The following is a 27,201-nucleotide window of genomic DNA, read 5'->3' as shown; positions in this document are numbered from 1 at the left end:
GAAAAAGGAAACTTTCTGCTTTATCTGAGTGACCATCATTGAAGAGTATTTGTTAGTTCTACCAGGCACATGAATTTCACTAATTCTCAATAGAGAACCCCATTATATAAAACATGGGATTCAGACTAATCGATTTCTGAATTTATATTATACTATTTATATAGATGTTTGACTCTTAAATGGTATAATTAATGCTAAAATTCTAAATCCTATGAAATCTACATTGTACATAGTTTTCAACAAAACTCTAGCCTAGGCACAGTGGCTGGGACCTGTAATCCCAGCTATCTCAGAGGCAGAGGCAGGAGGATCACCTGAGCCCAGGCATTTGAGGTTACAATGAGCTATGATTGTGCCACTACACTACAGCCTGAATGACAAAGCAAAATCCTACTTGTTAAAAAACAAAAACTCTAGGACTTGTTTTAAAATTTTGAAATAAGCATTAATCAGCTCTTATATCTGCCATCACACAGGAAGAGAATACAAAAGAAACAGAATAACTAGTTCAAGAAAAACACATGGAATTATTTGCAAACACAATAATCAAAAATTGTGAATTAACTTGGGGAATACCAAATATGGAATTACCTAATTTAGCAAATGTAAAAGGAACCTAGAAGCAATTTGAACAAAAGAATCTACCATACCACGAAACTTTACCTTCAAGTCAACTTTAGTGAACTCATTTTGATCATAAATGCAAAAATGTTTTACATCTAAGTGACAAGTCAGATTTGATCTTAATTTTGACAATGTAAAAAGCAAAACTTTATAAAAAGGGGAATCACATTAGGGTGAGAGGATTAGCCTTTCAAATAGGAATGTGCAAACTATAAGGTATGTTAAAGGGAATAACTTAGCAATTTACGGACTTTGAAAAACAAGTAGGTTGAAATGTAAAGAAAACAAAAGAAAGCTTCCATGACTTCCTTAATGAGAAGAAGTTAATGTGAGTTACTGAAGACAATGATAAAAGAAGGAAAATAGAGATATTCATCAGTCTTTACATTTAAGATACTTCTGCCATAGAGGTATTCATCAGTATTTTATATTTAAGATACTTCTGCCATTGTCACCATGATCAATCTCAATTAATCATGCCATTTTTACAGGAACTTATGGAAGAATGAACAAACCAACACTTTGCCCTGTAAGAGTTTGTAATCAATATAGAGTAAATGTAAAACCACAGATACAATTGCAGCTGAAGGTGGCTTAAAAGATCAATTCATGACCTATTAGAATATTAGTACATTCACAGACCAGCCTACATATCTTATCTTACAGATAAGACCTATTTCTGTAAGAGAAAAAAATTTGCCTGAGAATCTCATCATCTTGTGTTTCCCTGAGCTTTGCCACTAGCTATGTGACATCTCCAAGTTCTGATTTCCTTTACTTTGTATTAAGGTCAAGCACTAAAGTAATTAATAGTACACTGCAACACTGATACAGGCAAACAAATCCTAAGAAAGCACTACTTCAAGGTAACTCTAAGAGCCATAATAAATAGTTACCTTTGGATTGAACCACTAAAGTCATGTAATGAGCAGAGTAGTAACGCATCCAGAATTCTCTCAATCTAGCATGTGTATCAATATTATTCTTTTTTGGCTCATGCTTGAGAGTCTCAGCATTTCCTATAAAAGAATGAAAAAAATCATAGATATAACTAAGTTCACTTTGTTAAAAGTCTTCTACATCATCAATGCATATTTTGCTGCCATACATGATTAATGAAATAACCCAAGGGACTCAAGAATATTGAACCAGTGTGCAATAATGTATTAATAAGACAAAAACGCATAAGAAACAATTCTGAAGTATATTTTAATATCCAAGGAATTAATCTCTGGTTGGGAAAACCTTAAAAAAACAGACAATAACTCCCTAAGCTTCCTTGCTTAATAATTAGTCCAGCAGTATTCAATCCAGGTTCTTTCTAATTATTTTAATAATATTTTTGTCTAATTCTTTTTTTTTTTTTTTTTTAAAAGACAGAGTTTCGCTCTTGTTGCCCAGGCTGGAGTGCAATTAGCATGATCTTAGCTCACAGCAACCTCCACCTCCTGGGTTCAAGCAATTCTCCTGCCTCAGCCTCCCAAGTAGCTGGGACTACAGGCATGAGCCACCACACCCGGCTAATTTTTGTATTTTCAGTAGAGACGGGGTTTCACCATCTTGGCCAGGCTGGTCTCGAACTCCTGACCTCATGATCCACCCACCTCAGCCTCCCAAAGTGCTGGGATTACAGGCGTGAGCCACCACGCCCGGCTATTTAATTCTTAAAAATAAAACACATGAAGCAAGAATGCCCTATAAAATGTATATAACTGTACAGAAATATACAGGGAGACAAAACACCCTTTAAAGAATAATTTAGATCATCTCATCCTAAATTTTACTCTATAGTCAATAGGATTAATATAAGGCTGTAACTAAATCCTACCACTAAGAAAATGCCATTATGAAAAACAGACACCAGTTAAACAGTTTACCAGATGAACAAAATTAAGTCACAGTTCAAAACTCTTACAGAAACTATTGCCAACTCTGTTGACAAATGGAAATGTCAGGCTGAGGTAGAGCACAGACTTTATAATCAGATAAACAGATGTTCAAATCTCAAATCCACCACTTACTATCTGTGTGATTTAAACAAATGAGATAACTTGACTGAAATTTAAAATAGAGATGGGGTCTCACTATGTTGCCAAAGCTGGTTTTGAACTGGTCTCAAGTGGTTCTCCCACTTCAGCCTCCCAGAGGGATTACAGGTGTGAACCACCACACCTGGCCTAAACCTGTTTATCTTTAAATGGAGATGATAATGGTACCTATCTCTGAACATTGTGATAATGATCAAATGAAATAATTCATGTAGTGTTAGCATAGTATCTGGCACTTAAAAAGCATTCACAAAATGTTAGGTGTTACTCTTGCTACATTCACTGTTAGAGAACCAAATACAGGTATATTTAACAACTTCGTGTTTGAAAGGCTAACTAGCTATCCTAAAAGGTAAAAGGTACCTAGGGGGTCTAGCTTTATAATTTTCAATTCTTTATCAACTTTTCTTATTCTAAATCTTAACTAGAAAATATGAAATAAGATGATGTATTTAGTAGCTTACCCCAAAAAAATTTTCCCATAGGATGTCCAGGTCTAGCAAGGCTTCCAAACAACATTTCCTTTCTGTTTGCATCAGAAGGCCTTGCAAGTTGATATTCTGTCAATTTTAAAGAAACACGTAATAAAACAAAATTCAGTATCTCCTTTATTATATGGAAATTCAAACTTACAGAATGGAAAGCAAGGAAGTAACAAAATTAACTTCATGAATCACGTGTTATAAGACTGAAGTGGGAAACTCAATGATCCAGGCCTGGCTCTATGACTTAATATGACCTGTAATTTTGGGTAAATCAATTCAGCTTACCAGAGTCTTACCCTTATTTTTCAAATGAAACACAAGGTAGTTAATGATCTGAAAGTTTCAGCTCTAGGATGCTATGTACAAGATTTTACTGATGAAAATGCTAATAAAATATTAATCCTTTTATCTGGGAACTTGGTCATATATATTGTTTAAACTTCTTCCAAAACCAACTATGTTGGTAATAAAGTATGATGGCTAAGAACAATCCACTTTGAAGTCAGAAATACCTTTAGCTACCGCTAAAGACTGAATGTTTATGTCCCCTCCACCCAAAATTTCTGTGTTGAAACTTAATCCCCAATGTGATGGTATTTGGAGGTAGGGGCCAATGAGAAATAATTAGGTAATGAGGGCAAAGCCCTCATGAATGGATTAGTGCCTTGTAAAAGAGACCTCAGAGTGCTCCCTTGCCCCTTCTGCTGTATGAGGACAAAGAGTGAAGGCAGTTTTCTATGAACCAGAGAGCAGGCTGTCACCAGACACCAAATCTGCCAGTTCTTTGATCTTGGACTTCTCAGCCTCCAAAACTGTAAGAAACAATTCTGTGGTTTATAAGCCACCCAGTCTGTGGGATTCTGTTAGGCAGCCCAAATGGACTAAAAACCGTTAGAATTGCAGTTCTGACACTAAGCCCAACAACCTTGAGGAAGTTATCTAACGTACCTGATTTCATTCCTCCAAAACTGTAAGAAAATAAATGTTTTATTTTAAGCCACCATGTTTCTGCAATAACAGGTAATATAGCAGACATGTAAACATATCTACGAAAAGTGATTTAAGACCCCTTGCAGTTGATAAAAATAGAATATAAATATATGAACACTTAAGAGATCATATTTGGAAAGGAAACAAACATTAAAAATAAAGAAGTAAATAAAAATAGAGACTGCACTTTGACACATAATTAAGATTTAAAAAGGCATTGGACATGCCTTTCATCTCAATCACTAAGACATACTATGTAGGCAATTATATATGTTTATGTGAGTATAAACCATCATTAAAATAAAAAGTCAATTATTAAAAATAATCTCTCAGCTGGGCATGGTGGCTCACACCTGTAATCCCAGCACTCTGGGAGGCTGAGGCAGGCAGATCATGAACAAAAGCACAACAGAATTTTTACTTTAGTTCAGCATAAACCAAAACTCCATACTGTGTGTGTATATACATATGTATTTCTTTCAGCATAATTTTTCAAAGCATAATAAAATATATTCTGGCTTAAAATTGCAAAATCTAATTAAAGGTCTGCTTGTTTAAACACTGGTGTCAACCCACTCTAGAAACTGTATAAAGAAAAACATACTAGAAAGCATTTAAGACACAGATAATAGTTCTTGAGTCTCAAAACAGGGAAAGTGCTTTTACAGTTATCCTTAGTTGTTTTTTTTTTCATGCATTCAACAGGTATTTAACTGGGTTTAAGGTAAAACAGACACTGTGGTAGGCAAGTAAAAAAATGAAGAAAATAAATCCTTGATTTCCAAGGAGCTACTACAGCTAGAAAGAGCCTAACCATTCCATCCTTTTTTACAAATAAACTGAATGCCACAGCTAGACACTTCTGTAAGTTAAACAGGGGTCTGTTGACTTCCAGAGAGATCACTCTAGCCGTCTGTAGTTTACTCAGCCTAGTAAATGCTTTACATCATTATTAGAACTAGACACTGCATCAAACCAAGGAGGAAAATACTACAAAAAGTGGAACAAATACAGAGACTTGCAGTCGCTATAAACCAAGCCTAACCTATATGAACTGGAAGTCCCCTCAAGTCTAGTATTAAATGCTTCTAATACTTAAATAAATCAAGCAGGGATAATATACAATGGTGATATTTATTGGTACTATGTAATTAAGGAATATTTATAGCACAGAGCTATAATGAAGGCTCACCCTATATAAGCACATTATTTTCCTTTATAAAAGTCTTCAATATTTGAATTTCAAAAGATTAGCCCCTATGGTAAAACCTTCGAAAAACAAAGGATGGAAAAACTAAAATCCACCATCCTTTTCATTTACTTCAAATCTACACTGAATTAGATGTTTAATGACTTCAGGAACAAACATAACACATATTTCAATTTAGTCCTTTAAAATATAAAGATAAAATGGTCTAGAGATAAAGAAGGATAAATGTAATAAGTGGTTTCATGAAGGAAAAAACTGTAGTTACACATAAAGTACTCCTCTTACCACTATCAACAGCTTCAACTTCACGGTCAATTGCATCTCTGATCATTAGTGGGTGGATGAAGAACTGGGCCCATCTGAACAAAAAACAAAACTGGCATTTCTGTTTTTGTTCACTTTCATCAATCAACATCTATTATTTTAATTAAGAAACTTACTAAGTTGGAGATTTAATTCACAATCCTAAGTATATAAAATCTAAATAATCCGTGTTTCTATATTTTAAACTAATATCTAACTTTTTCATTGTGAAATATATTTAATAACAATCATACAGAAAAGTTAACAAAACATGAACATATAAACTACACCTGAGTGGCCCACCCAGGTGAAGAAACAGACCACAGTCAACACTCTAGAAGCACCCGGCTCCTACCCTCACCTCAAGAAATATCCTGAATGTATAGTAGTAATTTCTCTCCTTTTCTTTATAGTTTTATTACCTATATACCTATTTCTAAACCAATGTTTATCAACCCTTTTTATTTCCATTATCAACCCTTAGGAGCCTTTTCAGAAATTTTCTCCTATTCATTCCTTTGTAAAATTGTAATACCACAGATAGTCTATTTATGTAATGTTATGTATATCCATGTTTTTATAGAGAGTATATAAGGCTTACTTTTTTAGTTCAATGCAAGGTTACAGATGACTAAAAACGTTTCAATTAAAAGTTAAATTAGAATTTTAAAGACTTGGTATTTAAGTTAATCTTATAATTTTATCTGCTTTTTAAATTAATTTTTAATTATATAAACTGATATATCAAATTACATATACAAATTATATAAATACATAATACCAATGCAATTAAATTGTTAAAAATTATTCAAAAATTGGTGTATTGGTGTTTTTCCAGCAAAATAAAACAATTTAAAAAATTAATTTCCTAAAATGTTTAGTAAACCTTTTTTTTTTTTTTGGATATAGAGTCTCACTCTATCACTCAGGCTAGAATGCAGTGGCACAATCACTGCTCACTGCAGCCTCAAACTGCCGGGTTCAAGCAATCCTCCTGCCTCAACCTCTGAAGTAGCTGAGACTAGAGATGTGCACTACCATTTTTTTTTTAATCTTTAAATTTTTTGTAGAGACAGGGTCTCCCTACATTGCTCAGGCTTCTTTTAAAAACTTTAACTTTTGCTTGCAATAAGGTAACTTTTAACTTAACTACCTGCTAGATATATTGGGGCATTTTTTTTCTTTTCAGTACTTGGTATGATTAATGATGGGTTGGATAATTTCTGTTGACTTAAATAATGAAACTAATTTTATTTAATTGTTACCCAGACTGGAGTGTGTAGTGGCACATCATGGCTTACTGCAGCCTTGACCTCCCCAGGCTCAGGTGATCCTCCCACCTCAGCATCCCAAGTAGCTGAGGCTACAGGCATGTACCATCATGCCCTGCTAAATTTTTTTCCCCCCACCATGTTACCCAGGCTGGTCTCCAGCCCCTGGGCTCAAGTGATCCACCTGCCTTGGCCTTCCAAAGTGCTGGGATTATAGGCATGAGTCACCATGCCCAGCCTACTAACATTCTTAAAAGATATTTTTATTTAGTGTACAATTTATGATTCTAGTTATTAGTTGGTAGTTATTTTCCTTCAGAGCACTGAAGTTGAGTAGTCATCTGTAAGTGTAACTCATCTTCCTTTGAAGAGAATTTTCTCATTTATCTGGCAAAAATTTTCTATATTTCTTCTAATGTATCCTTTTGGAAGTTATTAGACTTTAACCTCTGATTTGATGTCTTACAACAGGTTCTAAAAATTTTCCAGTGATCATCCCTTCAAATGTTGTCTCTACTTCAATTTTCTCTCTCCTCCTTCTAGGACTACAAGTAAAATACATGGGATGTTTTCATTCTATCCTCTATGCTTCATATTCTTTGTATTTTTAATTTTGTGCTATATGCTATATTTGGGTTATATATGTTCTTTATGCTATATTTGGGTTAATTCCTTCTGTCTTATCTTCTGGCTTACTAATTCTATCTTCAACTCTATTTACTCTTAAACTTGTCCATGATGTTTTCCATTTTTTTTTTTTATCATAGTTCAGTTCAAGATGTATCTTTTCATTTTACAAATTTCCTAGGTCATATTTGACAGTTTCTTATTCCTTGCAAGTATATTCAAATTTGTCCTTTATTTCTTTTTTTTTTTTTTTTTGAGATGGAGTCTCGCTCTGTTACCCAGACTAGAGTGCAGTGGCACTATCTCGGCTCACTGCAAGCTCTGCCTCCCACGTTCAAGTGATTCTCCTGCCTCAGCCTCCCAAGTAGCTGGGGCTACAGGCACCCGCCACCAGACCCAGCTAATTTTTGTATTTTTAGTAGATATGGGGTTTCACCATATTAGCCAGGCTGGTTTTAAACTCCCGACCTCGTGATCCACCCACCTTGGCCTCCCAAAGTGCTGAGATTACAGGCGTGAGCCACTGCGTCTGGCCTTTATTTCTTAAAAAATAGAAAGTATAATTATTTTAGAAATTGTGTGTAACTATGCCAATACTTGAGATGTCTAAGAATCTGTTTGTTATCTGTTCTCAATCATGTTGTATTATTTTCCTGAGTACCAGCTTATTTTTGACTGAATGTTGGTTATTTTACTTGAAAAAATATTTGTAACAATTTAGGGCCTAGGAGGAAGGCATCTTCCTTTTGAGATGCCTTATGTTTGCTTCTCCCAGGCTCCTGGGAACACTACCAGTTCTGGCCCATGAAGCTACAATCAAGACTTGGGGCTCCCCAGAATACTCAGGCACTTGGAATCTAGGCTATAACTACTCAGGATGCCTCATCCTTTTCCACAACCTGAAGGTGAAGATTTTGTATTCCCAGCTTATAATGGGGAGGGTCTCCTGTTAGAAGTTGACATCCTAAGCTTTGATATTTGTCACTCTTACCATGAAATACTGATAAAATAAAGTTCAAATTTACTGAAAACAGAAGATGCCACCATGGTAAAGACGGCTTCCATGCTCATTTACTTAACTGGAGTAAAAATTTAGTCATTTCCTCAGCTGTTTATTTAAATGATCCAATATACTATAAACAATGTGGCCTGTGTGAGGGAATCAGATTTTGCTAACCTATTAAAAACAGGTACTTAATCCATGTTATATAAGAGCATATTACACATGTATAAAGGCTTTTCCTTATACATTGTAGAAGTATAATATTACAGCATTTATTATAGTATTTGCATCCTATAATGCTCTACTTATGGCATAAATTTATGATTTGATATTCTCATTAATTTATCCTATTAATGCAGTGGCTTTCTTATTAATTGGGTGGCTTTCTTTTTAAATAAAAATAAATGTGTAAGGTGATATTCTTAGATGCTGAAGCAGTCCTTGTACAAAATATATTTAGAACAACTCTTTAAAGGGAAACAAAACAAATTTCTTAACTACATTTTATACCAAATTTCATCATCTCTGAGATGGCCAGAATGTATTCATATCATACATACCATTTGCCTATCCTTTTTCCCAATAAAATCAGTTATTTTTCCTTCTTTATATATAGACATAGCTAAATATAAAGTTGTAAAAATTCAGCTTGTCTTCTGCTTAAGATTTCTTCACACATACAAAGACCTGTTTGGATTTTGTAAAACTTAAGAGCTGAGAACTCTGTAACAAGAGTAAAGATGCAGTTTTCTTCAAAGTTGTATGGTTAAAGTCTCCTCTGAAGGTATTGCTGATCCTGTCTAAATTTATAGGAAAGATCATCTCAGGCACCATTTGCATTGCCTTCATTGATTTATCTTTCTTTTTTTTTTGAGACAGGGTCTCGGTCCATCACCCAGGCTGGAGTACAGTGGTGCGATCTCAGCTCACTGCAACCTCTGTCTCCCAGGTTCAAGCAATTCTCGTGCCTCAGCCTCCCAAGCAGCCAGGATTACAGGCCTGCGCCACCACACCCAGCTAATTTTTGTATTTTTAGTAGAGATGGGGTTTCACCATGTTGGCCAGGCTGGTCTCGAATTCCTGGGCTCAAGTGATCCGCACACCTTGGCCTCCCAAAGTGCTGGAATTATAGGCACGAGGCTGCAGTCAGCCGAGATCACACCACAGCACTCCAGCCTGGGCAATAGAGTGAGACTGTCTCCAAAAAAAGTGGCATATGCTTCCAATTTATAGGAATATGTCCAAAAGATTTTTCCAGATCAAATTAATCTCTTAAGAAAAGAGATAATTTCTTCTTATTTTATCTTTTTTATTTTATTTTGTTTTTGAGACAGAGTCCCACTCTGTCACTCAGGCTGGAGTGCTATGGCATGATCTCAGCTCATTGCAACCTCTGCCTCCTGGGTTCAAGCAATTCTCCTGTCTCAGTCTCCCAAGTAGCTGAGATTACATGCACATGCTACCAAGCCCAGCTAATTTTTGTTTTTAGTAGAGACAGGGTTTCACCATGTTGGCCAGGCTGGTCTCGAACTCCTGGCCTCAAGTTATCTGCCCACCTCGGCCCCCCAAAGTGCTGGGATTACAGGTGTGAGCCACCGCACCAGGCCAATTTTTTTTAAAAATGTTAGATCTCTGTCATGTTTAAAAAAATTTTTTTTTGGTCATTTACTTTTTGATTTTATGGTAATTTTTGCTATAAAGGAACTGCATTAATTCATTTAACAAATCTGAGTATCTACCAAATTCTTGATTTGCAGATGTATCAACAAAAAATAGACAAAAATTCCTGCTCTGAAGGAGCTTACATTATACTAGACAAATGTGAGGTTTCTTTTTTCTTTTACATTTCAATCTTGCATACATCTAGAATTAGGTATAACTTTTTTCTACTTTTCTACTTTTTTCCAGTGTAGACTTTGGTCTGCAACCTTGTAATCTCAAACTTCTACTATTGTACTGACAAACTTTCTGGAAAATAATTTTGCAATGAATATCAAAAGCTTAAAGAAAAAAAAGTCTTAAAAACATATTTGCAAATATACTCAGCAATTTCACTTCTTAGAACTTAATAGAAATAATTAAGGATATTCACAGAGATCAGGATAGTCATCACAGTATTAGAAAACTGGAAACAACTCAACTGTCCAATCATATGCAACTGATTGAACACCTTATGGTACTTCTATACAATGTAAATAACATATAATCACTAAAAATCATGTTTTATAAATTATATAAGTTAAAATGATATATCTTGGTTAAAATTAACAATTATAAAAGGGTATGAACAATATGATCAGTATACATTAAAAAATATAGATGGGTCTATACCAAAACATTAATGGTGGTTATCTCTACATTATAAAATTGGAGGCAAGCTTATCCCTTTTTTGCTTCTCTGTTTCTCCATATTTTCTACTAAATTCTGTTTTTTAAATGGCTGGGCAAAGTGGCTCACACCTATAATCCTAGCACTTTGAGAGGCTGAGGCAGGAGGATCACTTGAGGCCAGGAGTTTGAAACCAGCCTGGGCAATACAGTGAGACTCCCAATTCTACAAAAAAATTTAAAAATTAGCTGGGGGTGGTGGCACATTCAGCCCGGGAGGCTGAGGTTGCACTGAGCCATGCATTCATGCAATTGATGGCCAATTCCACCACAGCACTCCAGCCTAGGCAGCATGGCAAGACCACATCTCTTAAAAAAAAAAAAAAAAAAAAGTCATAATGAGTCAATAGAGAATACATTATTAATAAAATTAATAAAACCCAAAAGGTGTTGAGTTTTATTTTAATCTTTAATACAAAGACTATATATAACAGAACAAGAGTCAAACTGTATTTAACAGTTTAACAGCTTTTTTCTCCAAACTCCAGGCCGGAGTGCACTGGTGTGACTGTAGCTCACTACAGCCTCGAATTCCTGGACCCAAGCAATCCTTCCACCTCAGCCTCCTGAGTACCAAGGACTACAGGTACTCACCATCATGCTTGGCTAATTTTTTATTTACTTATTTTTGTAGAGACAGGTTCTTACTATTTTGCCCAAGCTGGTCTCAAACTCTTGGCTTTAAGCGAGCCTTCTACTTCAGCCTCCCAAAGTACTTGAGTTACAGGCATGAGTCACCATGCCTGGTCCAAGTAAAGTATTGTGACAATTCTACCGTACAAGAACACTCTATTCACATTTGTAAAGTGTCATTCGATCATTAAAATTAAAATATATTTAGAGTTAGTTACCTGTCAAGGGCTTCCTTGAAGTACTTCCTCTGGACATCAAACTGAAAGACGGTGCGTTCACAATCAGTTGAGGCATTATCACTACCGCCATGCTTCTTCAGGAAGGCATCAAACCCATTCTCATCTGGATATTTCAAACTACCCATGAATACCACTAAATGGAAAGAACACAAAGTCACACAACACAAAGATATAGACAATATTTTTATCATGTATGAACTTTCTTATATGCATAGAAAAACTGAAATAGACCAACACATCAAATGGTTATGTCTGAATTCTTTTTTTTTCTTTGAGACAGAGTCTCACTCTGTTGCCCAGTATGGAGCACAGTGGTGCAATCTTCGCTCACTACAAACTCTGCCTCCCGGGTTCAAGTGATTCTTGTGCCTCAGCCTCCCAAGTAGCTGGGATTACAGGCACGTGCCACCACACCTGGCTAATTTTTGTATTTTTAGTAGAGATGGGGTTTCACCAGGTTGGCCAGGCTGGTCTCCAACTCCTGACCTCAAGTGATCCGCCCACCTCGGCCTCCCAAAGTGCTGGGATTACAGGCGTGAGCCACCACACCTGACCCTAAGTAATACTTTCTTCATTACATTTGTTTTTGTAACTTTCTATAATGCTCATGTTACTTTTATACTAAAAAAAAACAAATATTTCATCTTTAAAAATAAGATGAACATATAACTTACAAAGATCAAAAAGATATTTAAGTCTAAATAGATTAAAATTCACCTTTTATTAATTAGATTAAAATTCAAACAAATTCACAAACATATATGCAGATTAACTGCTACTGCTTTTACAACTTAATCTCTTTAATTAAATTTAAGGAGATTAAAATTTAAGCACAAACATATGCAGATTAATGGCTACTATAAAAATTCACAAAGTAAGAAGTATACCCTCAAATACTTTAGAAAACCAGACCATTAAAAAAAGAGTAATTTAAAATAAATATTTGTAAAATAAAAATAAATATTTGTAACTATATAACATCCACATGGGGTTTGTTTGTTTGCTTGTTTTTGAGCTGGAGTCTCTCTCTGTCACCCAGGTTGGAGTGCAGTGGCGTGATCTCAGCTCACTGCAACCTCCACCTCTCAGATTCAAGCAATTCTCCTGCCTCAGCCTCCAGAGTAGCTGGAACTATAGGTGTGCGCCATCATGCCCGGCTAAGTTTTGCATTTTTGTAGAGATGGAGTTTCACCATGTTGGCCAGGCTGGTCTCGAACTCCTGACCTCAGGTGATCCACCTGCCTTGGCTTCCCAAAGTGCTGGGATTACAGGAGTGAGCCACCACGCCCGGCCCCACCTAAGGTTTATTTAGGTACATTCCAAATTAAATGAAAGGTTTCTATTGTTTTGTTTTTATATTAATCATGCCTTTTGAATTTCTAGTTTTTTTTTGTTTCTTGTTTTTTGGTTTTTTTTGAGACAGAGTCTCGCTCTATCACCCAAGCTGGAGTACAGTGACACAGCCTCGGCTCACTGCAACCTCCACCTCCCAGGTTCAAATGATTCTCTTGCCTCAGATTCCCAAGTAGCTGGGACTACAGGCGCATGCCACCATGCCCGACTAATTTTTGTATTTTAGTAGAGACAGGGTTTCACCATGTTGGCCAGGCTGGTCTCGAACTCCTGACTTCAGGTGATCCACTCACCTCAGCCTCCCAGAGTGCTGGGATTACAGGCATGAGCCACCTCACTCAGGGAATTCCTGTATTTCTGATGCTTTGGCTGGGGGCCTTGCTAACCCTGGAAGGGACTGCCCTCCCCAGGACTGGTCATTTCCTAGAAAATGGCAATCATCTCCTGATCCATTGGCCTTAACATAGCTCAACAATAGTGACATCTACACTTTAAAAGTTTTCTATGTGGTTTCATTCTAACTCTCAATATAAGTACACTCAGATTAAGTTTCCCCCATGATATCCATAAATCAAGGATTTTTTCTTGGCCTTTTCTCTTGCTAAATATATCATACTTCTGTCAAATCAACTATTAATCTTTGATATCAATTCATATAAGTTCGGAGGGGGAAAAAAAACACACCAGGAATGATATTTTACAAATTCTTACTGTGCTCCAAAAAGTGTGCCAGCCCCGGCAGGTCATCTGGATCAGCGAAACTCCCAACTCCAACACAAAGAGCCGCTGCAGACTGGAGTAATTAGAACACATACAGATAGTTGAGTCAACCCTAAAGGAATAATATTCGCATCTTATCTTAAGGATTCATTTGGAGATGGATGTTTTCCAATAGGAGTAACAAAATTCTTTCCCTGAGAATCAGGAGGAGCAGCAAAGTGAAACTCACCAGAACTGTGTCAGTTTCACCCTGCTGCTCCTCCGCTTGCCATCCTGCCAAATGCTGAACAGGTGCAGACCTAAGGAAAAAAAGCAGAAACAGACAGAAAAAAAGGGAAGAGGGACTGGACAGCCCACCCAAATATCATTTCATATCAGCATTTCAGAATTCTGAACCAAGTTTTTTCCCTGAATTACTAGATTTTGGAAATCTGCGGAAGTAACATATCTAGGTAGATATCTCTGAAGATCTCTAAGCAATTAAAAGCTTTGTGTTGAGTGACTCAGTTACTAGATGTGAAACCTGTCAACATGTAACTTAGAAAATTTTGTTAAGATAGAATAAGATAATATTTTAGGAAAACATCTAACAAAAATAGTAAGTGATAAAAAAGATAAAATCGGTAGCCATTAAAAAGTATAACTAAATTTTAAAGAGGCTTTTTAGTTCTTCACTTCTAATTGAAGATATATAGCATACATTACTTATCAGTATATATTCTCCCAATACTTTGGGAAAATCAGAGTTTTTAACAAAATTGATGGCCAAGAGGTACACCAAATTGCACTTAAAATGATTGGGGCTTTTTTTTTTTTTTTTTTTAAGACAGGGGTCTTGCTATGAGGCCCAGGCTAGTCTCAAACTCCTGGACTCAAACAATCCTCCCACCTCAGCCTCTCAAAGTGCTGGGATTATAGGCGTGAGCCACTGCACCCGAACTACTGGGGCATAATTACAGTAAGTTAAAAGACAAAAAAAGGAGAAAAAATGGTCAATTTGAATCTTTGAAGATAGAAAGGCGAATTATTAACTTTCCCAAATTTGTTTGTTTTCTTCAAACTTTGTAAATGTCAATTTTACAGGGCTAACATATTTGGTGAAACAGATTGTTTTAATAAACAGTTAACTTCTTAAAAAAAAAGAGCTTTTCAAAAATAGCATGTACCTGGCATAAAGTCTAGCCATGTCTCAGAAAATGAAAGTGTGTTTTCAGAAGAACCAAACAGCCTCACTTGATACTATAAACCCCATTTTGAAGACTTAGGCACATAAACTCAGTTAAAACATTGGGGAATATCCAGTTCTTCAAACCACAATCTAACCTGCTCTGTGATGTTTTAATAGGTGCCTAACCTGCTTTCAGCTCCAACTACCCCATAAAGATTTCTTGTCTCGACCAGCAGGGTTGAAGACATTTTTGAATAAGTTAACTTAAACCACAGTCTATCAGTCAGCTTTGACCACAGCAAAAACAGGCTCTGCAATTGCTAGAAAAGAAATTCATACTTGAGAATTTTCTACCTAAAAAATTCATACCTGAGAAATTCATACTTGAGAATTGAATTAAGAAAGCCCTGAACAAATCTTAATTCAATGTATATCATATTTAAATTTCAACCTTGTTAATTTATCAAACTTTTAAAATCAAGAACAACTTCTTTTGGGAGGAGGAAAATGGAGAGGGATAAAAAAGATGCCTCAGAAAAGTAGTTAACTTCTTAATTAGGTAAATGTTATCCAAAAAACGATCAAATATCTTTCTTCTCAATTCCTTTAATAATTCTCACATTTACCTTAAACAAGGTTCACACATTTTTCAAATAAAAACTAGATCATAAAACCACTCTTAAGCCACCTCTTACCAAAGCTAATCTACTATATTTCCTTTTTTCAGAAAGTTATTCAACAAATATAAACATTTACCACTTACGATCCTGGGATCTTTCCTTTCACTAGTGAACCCATCGCTTCTGAATCAAAACAATTTGATCTCGTCTTCAAACTACTTAGGTTCCACTGTCCCAGTAGGATAATCCATAAAATTAGCTGTCAATATCTTATAAGGATTATATCACACTGAGTTCTCAGAAAAGAAAGGTAGCGTCTAAGCCATTTTAAAAACGATCACTAGACTCCGACCCTGCTGCTAGAAAAGATCAACTTAGAATTTGATCTACCTAAGCAAAATAAAAAGGGGTACCAAAAAGGCTGAACAGACATGTTCATTTGTCAAAGGTGTTCACAATTCCTGTATAAATCTAAAGTATTTTATAATGTTTTGACATTAAAATGGCTGTCAAAACAATTTTTAATTGTTTCAAAATGCTTTGTCAGTTAATAGGAAATATAAAGAAGTCAGATCATGGGAAAAGCTACTTATAGATAGATGGAAAGATATAGAAAAAAATGTATAGATAAGAAGTATTCAGTTAAGAAGTTATAACATGGTCAGGCTTAGAGCTAAAATAGGCCTCAGAATTTTATATTCTTGTTTTAAAACTGAGAAAAAAAAGAAAGAAAATGAAAACACCTGAAATCATGCAGAAAGAAAGGAACAGAGCCAGAAGTAGAACCCAGGTTTCCTGACTGTCAGTGTTCTTTTCATTTTGTGACTTTTATAATTTCTTCCTATTAATGCTCTATTTGGAATTATGAGATCTATTTTAAGTTAAAAGTGAATCTATTAATTTCCAATCTGTTCATAGAGACCTTAGCATACAGACTATCAAGTGACATATATATACCTTTTTTTTCCCCCAGTGTTTTGATGTTCATCTCTACAGCTTTCCAAGTTAAAACTATTTAATACTTGATCTATCATGCTACCCAAAAACAGGATCACTAATAATCTGAGTAGCAAACAGCAAAAAGCTTCTTAAAAATATTACTCAATCCAACAACTTAGTAAAAAACTGGTACAACCTTTCTTTTTAAAAAAATAATTTTTTCCAAGAAGAATGACTATTAAATCATATCTACTACTTATATCTCAACTCTTCCCATCTTTAAGGTGACCACTTTTTTCCTTTTTCTTTTTTTTTTTTGAGACAAAGTCTCACTCTGTTAGCCAGGGCGGAGTGCAGTGGTGTAATCAAGGCTCACTGCAACCTCAACCTCCCTGGGCTCAGGTGATCCTCCCATCTTCAGCCTCTCAAGTAGCTGGGACCACAGGCATGTGCCACCACACCCAGCTAATTTTTTTTTAATGTTTTAGAGAGACAGGGTTTCACCACATTACCTAGGCTAGTCTCAGAACTCCTGGACTCAAGTGATCTGCCCATCTCGGCCTCTTTGTATGTAGACTGTACCATGTTGAATATATTATCAGTATTCAAGAAACTAGCTTTAACCAACTTTTGCTGGTCAATTCCACTGTACTGGCTCCGAAAATTATCCTCTGGGTACTCCCTACTACAAAAATGGGGGTATTCTTCAAAAGATATTAAGAAATTCTCCCTATCAAGCCTTATTTATCTATCCACTGATTGTTGTTACATATTAAATAAGCTTAACTGCCCAGTTTCTATTTCAACTCTTCCAAAGTACTTATTTGTCCAGACCTTTGCTTTCCCATATAAAGAGCTAAATCAAACTCAATTATCTAATTATCTATATAGAAGCTACCCATACAATAACTCTTAGAGCCCTAGGCCCATGTAAAGGTTTCACACTAGCCCCATTTTCTTCTTCTTTTTCCAGTCTCACCAAGGATAACATACTCTTACTTCTCTAATCCAGGCTAAGAATTCTGCAGCTCCTCATCTACCAGTATTTGTTTTTAAAATATATAATGTATACAAATACACATAAATTCAAATACCTCTGAGTGTTGATTACCTCTGAGAGACATAGCTATGGGTGATTTTTGTATTTTTGTTTTCTTTATATTCCATTAGTTTATATAGTGAGCATTTATTACTTTTATAATTGGAGCAAAATGTTTTCAAAATGTAATCCTGATACAGAATAGACCTTTACTGAAGACCAAAAGATAACTATATACTTCCTTTTTGCCATTAAGAAATAAAGCTTGAGTTTAGAAGTTACCCAAAGAATTCCCAAATTAGAAGAAAACAGACATGACTCGCACCTGTTTTTCAGTAGTTTTTTTTCTAGCTTCTGCCCTCTCTTCTAATTCTTCCAATTCATTATCCTCAGTATCAAGATCATCATCATGTTCATCATCAAACTCATCTTCATCATCAAAACCCTCTTCATCATCATCTTCTATTTCAGCTCCAGAATCTTCATCATCATCTTCTTCTTCCTCCTCCACCTCCTCTTCTTCTTCATCATCTGTTGTATTTCCTGTTTTACCTTCCATATTACTTAGGTCTGAAATCAAAAGTGCCTGCAAGCCATTCTGTAATTTGATGTATCTGGGGGAAAAAAAAAAAAACACACACATTTTGATTCAGCTGTTCTTTACACCCATACAAGTAATCAGCTTAGCAGAATTTTAAAAAAAGAATCCAAGTACAAACACACACACACACAACTAACACTATTTGTAAACTAATAAAATTGGTTGCTCTGGAGAGGTAACCCCAAAAGCTAATCAGTTTTTGAACAGCTGGAGGGAAATGAAGGTAAGAACACTTCATAATATACGCTGTTTGTATTTTTAAATTTTGAACTACATAAATATATTTACCTATTCAAAAAACACATTTTAGTAGTTAAAGAAATACAACTCACCACTCGGCCTCCCCTATTTCTCAGTTTGTAAGTATTTAAACATTCTATCATACCAGAAGACTTAGCCTAAGATAAATTGTATCCCTCAATATACACAGCAGTCATGTCAGCTTAATATTAAAGCAAAATCACACAAAATTAAACTGTTGATTTTCTTTTCTATAAAATATTTGACATATCAGTCTCCAAAGCTGCCTTTATGAACTAAAAAGTGGTTACATCTCTATGAAAATGAAATCCCCCACAGACTGGTAGCCCCGCAGGAAGATTATTCTGCTTTTTTTGAGACAGAGTTTGCTTTACTGCCCAGGCTGATCTTAAACTCTTGGGCTCAAGCAACTCACCTCAGCCTCCTGAGTGGCTGGGATCACAGGCATGTGCCATCATCTCAAGCTCCTGATTCTTATCTGCAAAACTACTGTGCCAGTTTGATGACTAGGTATCTATTACAGACCACTCCCATTTACACTAATTCTTTTTTTTTTTTTTCCTTTTTTTTTGAGACAAGGTCTCACTCTGTTGTGTAGGCTAGAGTGCAGTGGCACGATCTCAGCTCACTGCAGCCTCTACCACCTGGGCTCAGGCAATCCTCCCACCTCAGTCTCCAGCGTAGCTGGGATCACAGGCATAGGCCACCATACCTGGCTAATTTTTGTATTTTTTTAGAGACAGGGTTTTGCCGTGTTACCCAAGCTGGTCTTGAACTCCTGGGCTCAAGCAATCCACCCACCTTGGCCCTGCAAAGTGCTGGGACTACAGGCATGAGCCACCGCATCCAGCCCCATTTACACTAATTTTTTCATGTATTTATTCAATAAACATTTATTTAGCACCCTTTACATATCAGATACCATGTTGCATTAAGGATAAAAAGGGTAAAAACAAAATTCCTCACCATTAGGCATTCACTGTCTAATAATGAGATGAGCCAGTATAATCCAGAATGACAGAGATAAACACAGAATGTAAGAAAGAAGCAGTCAGGGAAGGCGTCTAAGACAAGGTACACTTAAGTAAATCCCTGAAGATAAAAAGTCAAGCAAAAACTAAGAATAACATGCAAAGAAAGACAAGGAAGAGAACCTTTGGCCTAAGATGGAAGACTGAACACTGGGATTTATCTACTTTCCATATAAAATAATCACATTTAGAGCTCAGGAGTTCAAGACCAGCGGGCAATGTAGCGAAACCTCATTTCTACAAAAAATACAAAAAATTAGCCAGGCATAGTGGCATGCGCCTGTAGTCCCATCTACTTAGGAGGCTGAGGTGGGAGGATGATTTGAGCCCAGGAGGTCCAGGCTGCAGTGAGCCCAGATCGGGCCACTTCACTCCAGTCTGGGCGAAAAATGAGACCCTGTCTCAAAAAATAATAAATAAATAATAAAAAATAATCACATTTAAGTGATAGAAAAAATGTTTTTTTTTCGTTTGTGAAAATAAAATCATGACAGACAGAAAACAGGAAAGGACACTGTTAGATCACAAATTTTTAGAAATCATTATAAGACATGCAAATTTGATCGGATTAATGGAGAAAACAGCAGAGAAAACCACAGACCTATAAACATGTAGTAAGATATTGGTTCTTCCCAGGAAACCCTAGAAAAAGTCTAAGCTTCAGATCAATAAATAAGAGCAAAGAGAGCCTCAGGGCAATAAGCTCAATTATTTAAACTGGAAGCAATCCAAGTCTACTGACAGCAGAATAAAAAACCTGTGGTATATTCATATAATGAAAATTTTCTTCACAGTGGAATATTGTAACACAGGGAAATACAGAATTCAGCAAACTACGACAGTGGTTAATCTTAAGTTAATCTTAAAAACATGAGCGAAAAAAGCAAATCATGAAAAAATACATGAGTACCATTCATATAATGCCAAAAAACGAGCAAAAGTAAACAGTGTATTATTTAGGTATACATATATATATGTGATCAAACTTTTTTTAAGCAAAGGAATGATAAACACAAAATGCAAAACAGAGCAGGGCACAGTGGCTTGCACCTGTAATCCCCGCACTTTGGGAAGCCGAGGCAGGTAGATCGCTGGAGTCCAGGAGTTCAAGATCAGCCTGGGTAACATGGCAAAACCCCATCTCTACAAAAAAATACAAAAATTAGCTAGGCATGGTGCATCTATGGTCCCAGCTACTCCAGAGGCTGAGGTGGGAGGATGGCTTAAGCCCAGGAGGTAGAAGTTGCAGTGAGCCACGTTCATGCCACTGCACTCCAGCCTGGGCAACAGAGCAAAAACCTGTCTCAAAGAAAAAAAAAAAAAGCTAACTACTTGTTGGGGTGGGAGGGCAGGGCAACATGTAAGGATACAGAGGGATTAAAATGTTCGAGACCACCAGAAGTAGATCCTAGTTTTTAAATTGAGGAGTTTTGGATTTGTCATTCACCACTTCCAAAGAAGCTGTAAAGGTCTTCATTCTATAATAACTTGGCTAGTCAGGCCATGTACTTCTGTGCCAAATAGTCAACTGCAGGAGACAGCAATATGCCACCTCAAAATATGCCTCCTTGGCATAAGGACTGTTGAACTGAAGGCAATTAAAAAGCAGATGCAGGAAAGCTCTCTGCCCTCCACTTGCCTAAAAGCAGGACGACATAAATTTACTCCAAAGACAAAAAGGTTAAAAAAAAAAAACCCACCCCCTTTTTACTGTGGAAGAACACAAGTTAACCACCAAATACAACTTTACACCTGTATTGGTCTGGATACAACACCAAAGGAATTCACATTAACAAGTTTACTAACTATGCTTTGCCTGCCATTATTTGCCTTTCCACAAGCTGCTGCCCCTACAGACTCAAAGTCCTTTTTCTTTGTCTTGACACTTTGCTAAACATTTGTTGAAGATACTAGAATTAAAAGCCAACTCATTCTCTGAGTATCTCCCATGTATTTGTGAATTATACATGTTAACAAACTTATATTTGTTTTTCTTTTGTTACAGGGGACCATTCCAAATAATAACTTATGAGGGTTGAAAAAATTTATTTTCCTCCCTTACACAACCCAACAGCAGGACAAGTTAAAATCCAAGAGCTATTTTCCAAGAATATGAACAATCTGTCCAGAAATAAATTCTAAGATGAATCTCAGAGATGCAGAATCATAGAGAAGCAGAGTTTGAGGTAGTCCCAATATCTGTATCAGATATCAACTCAGGTTGGGAAAAAAAAAAAAAAAGCCAGGGAAGGGGAACTTTACTTGGTCCTTGTAAGGTGCATTTTTTTTTTCAGCTTAAAGTTTTCATAAATAAACAACAGAAAAAATCTAAAAATCTACTATCAAAATAATCCTACGCATTCTACTTTCAAAATAAATCACAATTCTGATAACTTCTCATCAACTCCACAGGTATTTCCTTAGAGCATGTTGCCATCATGTCTAATGTCCTCCTAACTCTCTGTTTCCATTCTAACCTCAATACCCTGGCTATACTCGCCTCCACCACCACCATCTCCCCACGCCCCAACACACCTCAAGTCAATTCTCAGCAGGCTAAGTAAAGCAAATGGGCCCTGCTATGGGCTGAAATGTGTTCCCCCAAAATCCTATGTTGAATCCCTAAACCCTACTACCTCAGGATGTGATTGTATTTAGAGACAGGGCCTTTAAAGAGGTAATTAAGCTAAACATCCGGCCTCTAGAGTAGGTCTGAATCCAATCTGAATGGTATCCTTATAAAATGAAGAAATTTGGAAACACAATGGTACACCAGATATGTGTGCACACAGAGAAAAGACCATGTGAGGAGATACCAAGGAGAAGACCAATCGCAAGCCAGAAAGGCCTGAGAAGAAATCAAATAGGGCCGAAGCGGACGGATCATGAAGTCAGGAGATCAAGACCATCCTGGCCAATGTGGTGAAACCCCGACTCTACTAAAAATACAAAAAAATTAGCCAGGCATGGCGGCGCGTGCCTGTAGTCTCAGCTACTCAGTAGGCTGAGGCAGGAGAATTGCTTGAACCTGGGCAGCAAAGGCTGCAGTGAGGCGAGATCACGCCACTGCACTCCAGCCTGGGCAACAGAGCAAGACTCCGAAGGAAGGAAGGAAGGAAGGAAGGAAGGAAGGAAGGAAGGAAGGAAGGAAGGAAGGAAGGGAGGGAGGGAGGGAGGGAGGAAGAAAAGAAACCAAATAGGCTGACAGCTTGATCTTGAATTTCTAGACCCCATAGCTGTTACTTAAGCTACTCTGTCTTTGTTATTTTGTTATGCCAGCCTTAGCAAACTAATACAAGGCGATTTCCCTTTTCAAAATTCATCACTGGCTTCCCATCATACTTAAAATCCAAAATCCTTACCATGGCCTATACAATGCTCAACATAATCTCGTTCCCGTTTACCTCTACAACCTTCTTTCCCACTACTCTTCCTTCACTCTGTTTGCTCTGACCAAATGACTTTATTGTTGTTTCCTAAACACTGCCAACACTCTCAGTCCAGGGCCTTTGTGCTTGCTGTTCCGTTGGCCTTAGGGGCTCTTGACCCAGATAAAGTATTTGTCTGACTGCTCTACCTCTTCCAAGTCTTTCATGAAATGTCCCCTTTTGGCCCGGGCGCAGTGGCTCACACCTGTAATCCCAGCACTTCGGAAGGCCAAGGCAGGCAGATCACTTGAGGTCAGGAGTTACAGACCAGCCTGGCCAACAATGGCAAAACCCCGACTCTACTAAGAATACAAATATTAGCTTGTGTGATGGCACGCGCCTGTAGTCCCAGCTACTCAGGAGACTGAAGCAGGAGAATCACTTGAACCCGGGAGGCCGAGGTTGCAGTAAGCCAGGATTGCACCACTGCACTCCAGCCTGGGCGACAGAGCGAGACTCCGTCTCAAGAAAAAAAAGAAAGAAAAGAAAAGAAATGTCCCCTTTTCAGAAATGCCTTCTCTGACCACACTATCTAAAACAGCTCTTTCACCCATTTCTATTCTCTTTCATCCTGCTTTAACCTTCTTTGCACCATTTATCATTACTTGATTTTATTTTCTGCCTGCACCATTAGAATGCTGTCTCTCAGTAGAGAGCTTTTCTTTCCTTCACAGTTATATCCTGAGACAACACCAGGCATATATATATACCGAACATTTAAGAAACAGATGTTGAATAAACAAAAGAATTTTTTTTTTGTATTGTTTTGTTTTGTTTTGAGACAGAGTCTCACTCCTTCACCCAGGCCCGACTGCAGTGGCGCTATCTCGGCTCACTGCAAGCTCCGCCTCCCGGGTTCACGCCATCCTCCTGCCTCAGCTTCTCGAGAAGCTGAGACTACCGGCGCCCGCCGCCGCGCCCGGCTAACTTTTTATATTTTTAGTAGAGACGGAGTTTCACCGTGTTAGCCAGGATGGTCTCGATCTCCTGACCTCGTGATCCGCCCACCTCGGCCTCCCAAAGTGCTGGGATTATAGGCGTGAGCCACCGCGCCCGGCCAATAAAAGAATGTTAATGCCTGGAGGGGACCTGATACATAGGAGGTACTTAATATCTACTTAAACAAAATATGAGACAAAATCTAACACCTAGTTTAAAAAAAAATGAAAGCTATGTGTAAGACATGTATACATTAAATGCATATAAAGGTACAACAATAGAAAAGTATACAAACCAAATATAATGGTAACGTATATCCGGGGAAAGGAGAAAAAGTAAAGAGAGGTACAAAGATCTTTTATACTTTATAATTCTTTTTTTTTTTTTTTTTGAGACCAGGCCTCACTCTGTCGCCCAGGTTGGAGTGCAGTGGTGCCGTCTCGGCTCACTGCAACCTCCACTTCCCAGGTTCAAAGTGATTCTCCTGCGTTAGGCTCCCCAAAAGCTGGGACCACAGGCACGCACCACCGCACCTGGTTAATTTCTGTATTTTTAATAGAGAGGGGGTTTTCACCATGTTGGCCAGGCTGGTCTCGAATTCCTGACCTCAAGTGATCCAACCGCCTCGGCCTCCCAAAGTACAGGAATTACAGGCTTGAGCCACTGCACCCAGGCGACACTTTATAATTCTTAAACTTTTTCAATCTTTTTGTGTCTGGAATTGGTGGGTTCTTGGTCTCACTGACTTCAAGAATGAAGCCACCGACCCTTGCAGTGAGTGTCACAGTTCTTAAAAGTGGCATGTCCGGAGTTTGTTCCTTCTGATGTTTTGACATGTTCAGAGTTTTTTCCTCCCGGTGGCCTAGCTGGCTTCAGCAGTGAAGCTGCAGACCTTCGCAGTGAGTGTTACAGCTCATAAACACTGTGGACCCAAAGAGTGAGCGGCAAGATTTAGCGCAAACAGCTAAAGAGCAAACCATCCAGGGTGTGGAAGGGGACCAGAGCTGGTTGCCACTGCTGGCTTGGGCAGCCTGCTTTTATTTTCTTATCTGGACCCACCCACATCCTGCTGATTGGTCCATTTTACAGAGAGCCAATTGGTCTGTTTTACAGAGAGCTGATTGGTCTGTTTTGACAGGGTGCTGATTGGTGCATTTACAATCCCTGAGCTAGACACAGAGTGCTGATTGGTGCATTCACAAACCTTGAGCTAGACACAGAGTGCCAATTGGTGCATTCACAATCCCTTAGCTCAACATAAAGGTTCTCCAAGTCCCCACCAGATCAGCTAGACACAGAGCGTAGATTGGTGCATTTACAAACCTTGAGCTAGACACACAGTGCTGACTGGTGCATTCATAAACCCTGAGCTAGACAAAGGGTGCTGATTAGTGTATTCACAAACCCCGAGCTAGACACAGAGTGCTGATTGGTGTACTCGCAATCCCCCAGCTAGACATAAAGGTTCTCCAAGTCTCCACTAGACTCAGGGGCCCAGCTGGCTTCACCCAGTGGATCCCCCACCAGGGCTGCAGGTGGAGCTACCTGCTAGTCCAGCCTTCCGCCTGTACTCTTCAGCCCTCGGGTAGTCCGGACCCGGCGCGGTGGAGCAGGAGCCCACGGACGGGGTGGAGAATGGAGGGCGGGGCAGGGGCTCAGGCATGGCTGGCTGTAGGTCCCCAGCCCTGCCCTGCGGGGAGGCAGCTAAGGCCCGGCAAGAAATCAAGCACAGTGCCGGTGGGCCAGCACTGCTGGGGGACCTAGCGCAGCTGCTGGCCTGGGTGCTAAGCCCCTCACTGCCCCGGCGGCAGGGCCGGCCAGTGGCTCCAATTGTGGGGCCCGCCAAGCCCACGCCCACCCGGAACTCTAGCTGGCCCACAAGCGCCACAGGCAACCCTGGTTCCCGCCCATGCCTCTCGCTCCACACCTCCCCACAGGCTGAGGGAGCCGGCTCCGGCATCGGCCATCACACGAAGGGGCTCCCACAGTGCAGTGGAGGGCTGAAGGGCTCCTCAAGCGCAGCCAGAGTGGGCGCTGAGGCCAAGGCGCCAAGAGCGAGCAAGGGCTGCGAGGGCTGCCAGCACGCTGTCACCTCTCATTTTGTAATAAAAAATACTCATTTATGATTTGTACAATAAAAATGATTTTGTAAAAATACAAAACTCCTTAGCAAATTAAGAACATACACATAAAGCCCTTAGCTTTATGGAGGATCACTTCTATAAATCATCAAATCCATTTTAAGACATCAACATCAAATCCATTTTAAGACAGTCATGAACAAAATGTCCTTTATCGTCACTACTATTCAATATTATACTGGAGGTCCTATTAATGAAAAAAGATGCAAAATGTACATAAATAAAAAATAATTATGGCCAGGTGCGGTGGCTCACGCCTGTAATCCCAGCACTTTGAGAGGCCAAGGCAGGCCGATCACGAGGTCAGGAGATCAAGACCTTCCTGGCTAACACAGTGAAACCCCGTCTCTACTAAAAATATAAAAAAATAAAAAAGCCAGGTGTGGTGGCAGGCACCTGTAGTCCCAGCTATTCAGGAGGCTGGGGCAGGAGAATGGCGTGAACCCGGGAGGCGGAGCTTGCAGTGAGCCGAGATAGCGCCACTGCACTCCAGCCTGGGTGACGGAGCGAGACTCCTTCTCAGAATAATAATAATAATAATAATGAGGTACAAATATTGAAAGCTAAAACGAATCATTGCAAAACATATTATTACCTAGAACAAGCAAGAGAATTACCAAAAACAAAACCCAAAAACTATTACTAATAAACAGAGTTCAGCAAAGTAGCCAAAATCAAAGAACTATAAACAAAAATCAGTAGCTTTCCTATACATCAAAGGTAAGCAAGATTTTTTTAAAATCCCTTTGGCCAAAGCAATATAAACTATAAATGTATAAATATACCTAATAACAATAGCTCACATTTTAAATGTATTAACTTGTGTGTCTTAACCCAGTTAACCTTCACAATAATCCTAATGAGTTATTCCCATTTTATGGATGAGGAAATTGAAGCACAAAAAAGGTCTGTTATTTGCCCAACCTTATTGTGGCTTAGCAGGGACTGACTGTAAGTAGCATGACACTAGAACATGTTCTTTTCAATACTACTAAACAGCCAACGTTAGGAAAACTAGAAAACTTTACAGGTGAAATAAAAGACCTCACTAAACAGTCATACCATATTACTCGGTGGGAATATCCAATATTATAAAGATACCAATTCTTCCCCCAAATTAATCTATAAATTCAAGGCAAT

The 27,201-nt window shown here is 38.1% G+C and overlaps 1 protein-coding gene across 2 annotated transcripts in view; it reads right to left on the bottom strand.

Moving 5' to 3' along the window:
* NRDC (nardilysin convertase) overlaps positions 1 to 27,201 on the bottom strand; it is a 94,557-nt gene that overhangs the window by 33,358 nt on the left and 33,998 nt on the right. The window contains exons 2-9 of one of the 2 annotated variants that reach the window (XM_055254758.2): positions 17,986 to 18,274; positions 15,249 to 15,382; positions 14,124 to 14,193; positions 13,886 to 13,967; positions 11,801 to 11,954; positions 5,643 to 5,716; positions 3,137 to 3,232; positions 1,521 to 1,643 (exon numbers count right to left, since the gene is read on the bottom strand). In XM_055254758.2, the coding sequence (XP_055110733.1) occupies positions 1,521 to 1,643; positions 3,137 to 3,232; positions 5,643 to 5,716; positions 11,801 to 11,954; positions 13,886 to 13,967; positions 14,124 to 14,193; positions 15,249 to 15,382; positions 17,986 to 18,274 (1,022 nt within the window). The remainder of the gene's footprint in view (positions 1 to 1,520; positions 1,644 to 3,136; positions 3,233 to 5,642; positions 5,717 to 11,800; positions 11,955 to 13,885; positions 13,968 to 14,123; positions 14,194 to 15,248; positions 15,383 to 17,985; positions 18,275 to 27,201) is intronic. The other variant, XM_055254760.2, reaches the window with a different exon arrangement.

Source organism: Symphalangus syndactylus, chromosome 12, assembly GCF_028878055.3.
Source record: "Symphalangus syndactylus isolate Jambi chromosome 12, NHGRI_mSymSyn1-v2.1_pri, whole genome shotgun sequence".
NCBI lineage: Eukaryota > Metazoa > Chordata > Mammalia > Primates > Hylobatidae > Symphalangus > Symphalangus syndactylus.
Note: the sequence above shows the minus strand (reverse complement) of the source record. Positions and strands in the feature narration are given on the sequence as shown.